This window comes from Hibiscus syriacus, unplaced genomic scaffold (assembly GCF_006381635.1).
Source record: "Hibiscus syriacus cultivar Baekdansim isolate YM2019G1 unplaced genomic scaffold, ASM638163v2 tig00011718_pilon, whole genome shotgun sequence".
NCBI classification, from domain to species: domain Eukaryota; kingdom Viridiplantae; phylum Streptophyta; class Magnoliopsida; order Malvales; family Malvaceae; genus Hibiscus; species Hibiscus syriacus.
Genome location: NW_024062254.1, coordinates 86,750 through 91,288, shown reverse-complemented (window position 1 = coordinate 91,288; position 4,539 = coordinate 86,750). Strand labels below are relative to the sequence as shown.

At 37.1% G+C, this 4,539-nt stretch overlaps 1 protein-coding gene and 1 pseudogene across 3 annotated transcripts; both read right to left on the bottom strand.

Annotated features, from left to right (window-relative positions):
- Positions 1 to 75: 75 nt before the first annotated feature.
- Positions 76 to 1,294, bottom strand: LOC120204762 (annotated as a pseudogene).
- A 1,716-nt stretch (positions 1,295 to 3,010) lies between these two features.
- On the bottom strand, positions 3,011 to 4,265 carry LOC120204816 (repetitive proline-rich cell wall protein 1-like). 3 transcript variants are annotated; one of them, XM_039204827.1, is made up of 2 exons: positions 3,654 to 4,265; positions 3,011 to 3,608 (listed from the first exon to the last, which is right to left on the bottom strand). In XM_039204827.1, exons 1-2 carry the CDS (start codon positions 4,250 to 4,252, stop codon positions 3,227 to 3,229), a joined length of 981 nt encoding a protein of 326 aa, XP_039060758.1. In that variant the 5' UTR covers positions 4,253 to 4,265; the 3' UTR covers positions 3,011 to 3,226. The 3 variants fall into 3 exon arrangements, with proteins under 3 accessions (XP_039060758.1, XP_039060759.1, XP_039060757.1); XM_039204828.1 differs by having other exon boundaries at positions 3,015 to 4,042; positions 4,145 to 4,265; XM_039204826.1 differs by having other exon boundaries at positions 3,015 to 4,265.
- Positions 4,266 to 4,539: the final 274 nt, after the last annotated feature.

Sequence of the window (4,539 nt, the reverse complement as noted above, 5' to 3'; positions counted from 1 at the left end):
TAACAACTCATTTTCCACTTTTAATCTTTTATTTAGATTTAAAAATTTAATAAAAGAACAAACTCTTCCAGAAGCTCATTCTGAAGGAATGAAAATTGTTCTAGAAGAGAGACACTAGGGCTGTCCCGGTAAAATGATAATGATTTCTCCAATTGTGCGACAATGTCAATCATATTAGGCCTCTCTTTTCTTTCCAAATTCACACATTGCATAGCTGTATAGGCCATCAGCTCCACTGCCTCAGCCTCGTGAATCTCCGGCACCCCAACTCTTCGATCTACCACTGTCCGAAGATCCCCTGCCGATAACCTCGGATTGCATACTCAACCACTCCTATTGTCCCAGGCCCATCTTCTTCATTTCTAAAAGCAGCTTTTCTTCCTGTCAAGAGCTTTAACAATACAACCCCAAAACTGCATCCGATCGTATGTTCGTCGACTTAATGTCTCGATGAATTATAGGTGACACTGCATAGTTATGGAGGTATTCAATCCCTCTTGCTGCATCTAGTGAAATTTTTATCCTCGTTTTCCATGAATTTAAAATGCTCACTCTTCTCAATGTTATCTTTGTTATGCAGATGATCATAAAGTGATCCATTGCTCATAATCCAAATAACCCCACCAAGTGCTTGTGGTGAAGCCGTGATAACAATGCTAATTCTGATTCAAAAGCGGTTTCCTTCTCTTGGAACTTCTTTACCTTTGCTGAAGGCTCCCCTCTTTTAATGGAGACTTCGCGACCGTCGGGAAGTTTGCCTTTGTAAATAACCCCGAAGCTTCCGGCACCAATCTTGTTTTCCATTGAAAAGTTGTTGGTGGCATCAGCAAGCTCTGAGAGCGTAAAATGCTGGGTTTTGTCTGCACGTTTTGATGATGATGATCCACTTCTTTCACGTCCTAATCTTCGTGAGCTGTTGCGTCTGATGGAAAATGATCTTACAGGTGGGGCAATGGTGTCATTATTGTCCACAACGGTCATAATTATATTGGCATCTGTAACCGTGGGTTGCACGGAGTTATGTGTCTTGCGAAGCAAGAACCCACACATTCCGACCCATAAGCAATAAAAAACAGTGCAAACCCCTGCCAAAGCTCCGATTGATCCAACTATAAAAAAAAGCCAAGGAAAGCTTGCTAATGCACTTCCTTGGTGGTGAAAATGGCTTCATTTTTCGTGACAGAAATTGTGGTAGCAATGGGGTCAATGGCAGTGCAAGTGGGAGCTCAGCCTCACATTGCTTACAAATATTCCCTGAACCGTAACACAGGGCCTCGGAATTCAGATACGTGAAGAAAAGTGAAGAGAAAGAAAGTGAAGAAAAGTGAAGAGAAAGAAAGAAGAAGAAAAGTGAAGAAAAATATGAGGATTGGGTTGAAGAATAAGAAAGCCAGTCAAAATGGCGGTCAATGATCCACATCAGCAGAAAACGGTCCAGCTATATTTTTCGTCACGCCTCTTAACGGCCAGTGACCATTTTGTCACAAACGATAACGTTAGTGACCTATTTGTAACTTTTAAACATTAGTGGTGAAAATAAAAACTTACCCAAACAACAGTGACCATTGGCGTAGTTTACCTTAAAAATAAATATGATTTGATACTATATATAAATATATAATGTATTTGAATATATAAATATATAATATATTTAAATATGATTATCTTTCTATAACATGTTTTTCTCTATTTTATATATTTATTTCCATTTGTTGGTATATTTTCGATTATTTTGCTATATTTTTAAATTTTTTTAAAGTTGGATTTGATGACACTTGACTGATCAAGATGACGTTTATTTATTATCCTATTGATATTCTCTTATTTAGATCCTCAGATTAAATTTGGATACATAGCTTGCGTTTAGAGAGAGTTCTCTCACAACGTTCGACACTGATTTGCAATTGTCGGTGGCAGTGGCGGATGCACTAAGCCCCCATAGGGGCTAAGTGCATCCCTATTATTTTTAAAAAGTGGTTAAATTTAGCTTAATATGTTAAGGAAAAAAGAAAAAAAAATTACAATTTTTGCATACCCATTATTTTTAAGAAACGAAAATTAAAATTTTGGACCCCCATTTTTAAATTTATGGATAGCCCACTGGTCGGTGATCTTTCAATAGTTTGATCTCATATTGTGGCTCTTTTACTGATGTAGTTATATTTGTTCGTATATATATCTTTTGTTCAAGTTTTCTTTTATGTATTTTTAACTTTTTCTTTATATGGTCCTTATGATATCAAGTGGCTAATTTCTTAATTCAATTGTAATATGAATATGTCATAATTATGTGTTTAGTTTACAACGATGGTTATAAACCTTAATTATTAGATATTTCATCAATTTGAATAAACTAACTGTTTTTATTTGCAAAAAAATATATAAAATATAAGATTAGCATGATATAAATTATTCTCATTATTTGAATTATCATTATTCCATTTCTTTGTGTTAAAATGATTAGCAAGATTATTAATCATTCATCAACTGCATCATATAAACAAAACATAAGATTTTTGCTAAAATAATGCAGAAAAATATTCACATTGTTCAGCGGAATGATCAATTTATATAAGGTAAACTACACATTTAATACTTAAACTATTAATTTTGGTTTGTTTTAGTACCTAAATTTTAATTTTTTCAAAATCATCCCTAACGTTTAGTTTTTATTTCATTTTAGTACCTTCATCATAAAAAATTTAACACGTTTAGTACCTAAACTATCAATTTTTATCCGTTTTAATACCTACATTTTCAATTTTGAACGACGATACTAAAATAAAACAAAAACTAAACTTTATGTATGATTTTAAATTTTTTAAAAGTTTCGATATTAAAATGAATCAAAATTGATAGTTTAGGTATTAAACGTATAGTTTACTCATTTTTATAACATTTGTGTTAAGATAATTGAGTTGGTATGGAGCTATTTTGGATGACCAAAAAGGTATGCACGTGCATGAGAATACAGGAAAATAATTTAGTTGGCATATTTGAAATATATTTAGAAGTCAGGATATATTCTTATTGAAAAACAAGAAGATGCAGAATAGGAAATCCAACTAGTACATCCATCAGCAATCTCGCTGACATGACATGGAAGAAAACATGCCTACATGACGAACAAGGAAACTAAACATGATTAGGTAGCAACTCTTATTGTATTATGGTTACTCATCTATCTAAATAGCCATAATAGCTGCCAGCTGATGGGACCATTCAATTAGGGCTTCCCCATTGGAGGGTGTCCTGGATAGTGACCATAAGGTGGCTCATACACTGGAGGCTTCTTTGGTGGTGTATAAACCGGTGGCTTTGGTGGCTTAGGCTCATACGTTGGAGGCTTCTTTGGATGTTCATAGACTGGTGGTTTGGGTTCAGGCTTCTCTTTCTTCGGTGGTGTATAGACCGGTGGCTTTGGTGGTTTAGGTTCATACGTCGGAGGTTTCTTTGGAGGCTCATAGACTGGTGGTTTGGGTTCAGGCTTCTCTTTCTTTGGTGGTGCATAAACCGGTGGCTTTGGGGGCTTAGGCTCATACGTTGGTGGTTTCTTTGGCGGCTCATAGACCGGTGGTTTGGGTTCAGGCTTCTCTTTCTTTGGAGGTGTATAAACCGGTGGCTTAGGCTCGGGTTTCTCTTTCTTTGGGGGCTCATAGACCGGTGGTTTGGGTTCAGGCTTCTCTTTCTTTGGAGGTGTATAAACCGGTGGCTTAGGCTCGGGTTTCTCTTTCTTTGGGGGCTCATAGACCGGTGGTTTGGGTTCAGGCTTCTCTTTCTTTGGAGGAGTATAAACCGGTGGCTTAGGCTCGGGTTTCTCTTTCTTTGGGGGTTCATAGACCGGTGGTTTGGGTTCAGGCTTCTCTTTCTTTGGAGGTGTATAAACCGGTGGCTTAGGCTCGGGTTTCTCTTTCTTTGGGGGCTCATAGACCGGTGGTTTGGGTTCAGGCTTCTCTTTCTTTGGAGGAGTATAAACCGGTGGCTTAGGCTCGGGTTTCTCTTTCTTTGGGGGTTCATAGACCGGTGGTTTGGGTTCAGGCTTCTCTTTCTTTGGTGGCTCATGGACCGGTGGCTTAGGCTCAGGTTTCTCTTTCTTTGGTGGTTCATAATTTGGAGGTGATTTGCCATAGGGTGGCTTGTAAACAGGAGAAGGTGGTTTGCCATAGTCGGGTGACTCGTAGGTACCAAAAGAGGGAGTGGTGAGAGCCACCACTCCTAGTAGCAAAACCAGCAAGTATGTAGTGGACATCATGGAGGTTTTTGCTTTTCATGGTGCAATCAGAAGTGCCCTTTTTATAGTGGTCAAGGAGCCTTATAGTCAGCCCAAGTGTTGGTTTTCACACATTCGGAAATAAGGGCATAATATAAAAACTTTAGCTACAATTTTTATTTGTTGGAACATTTTGCGTGCTCAAACTCGAGACTCAATGAACAACAACGATTCTTTAACTAATATGGTCGTTTGATTTAATATATTTAAAATTTTTAATATTTCATCTTATTAAATCAGTTGATAATAAATATAATATACAATTTTAA

Coding starts and splice junctions, on each gene's coding strand:
- LOC120204816 (XM_039204826.1), bottom strand. CDS start 4,252: ATGATGTCCACTACATACTTGCTGGTTTTGCTACTAGGAGTGGTGGCT.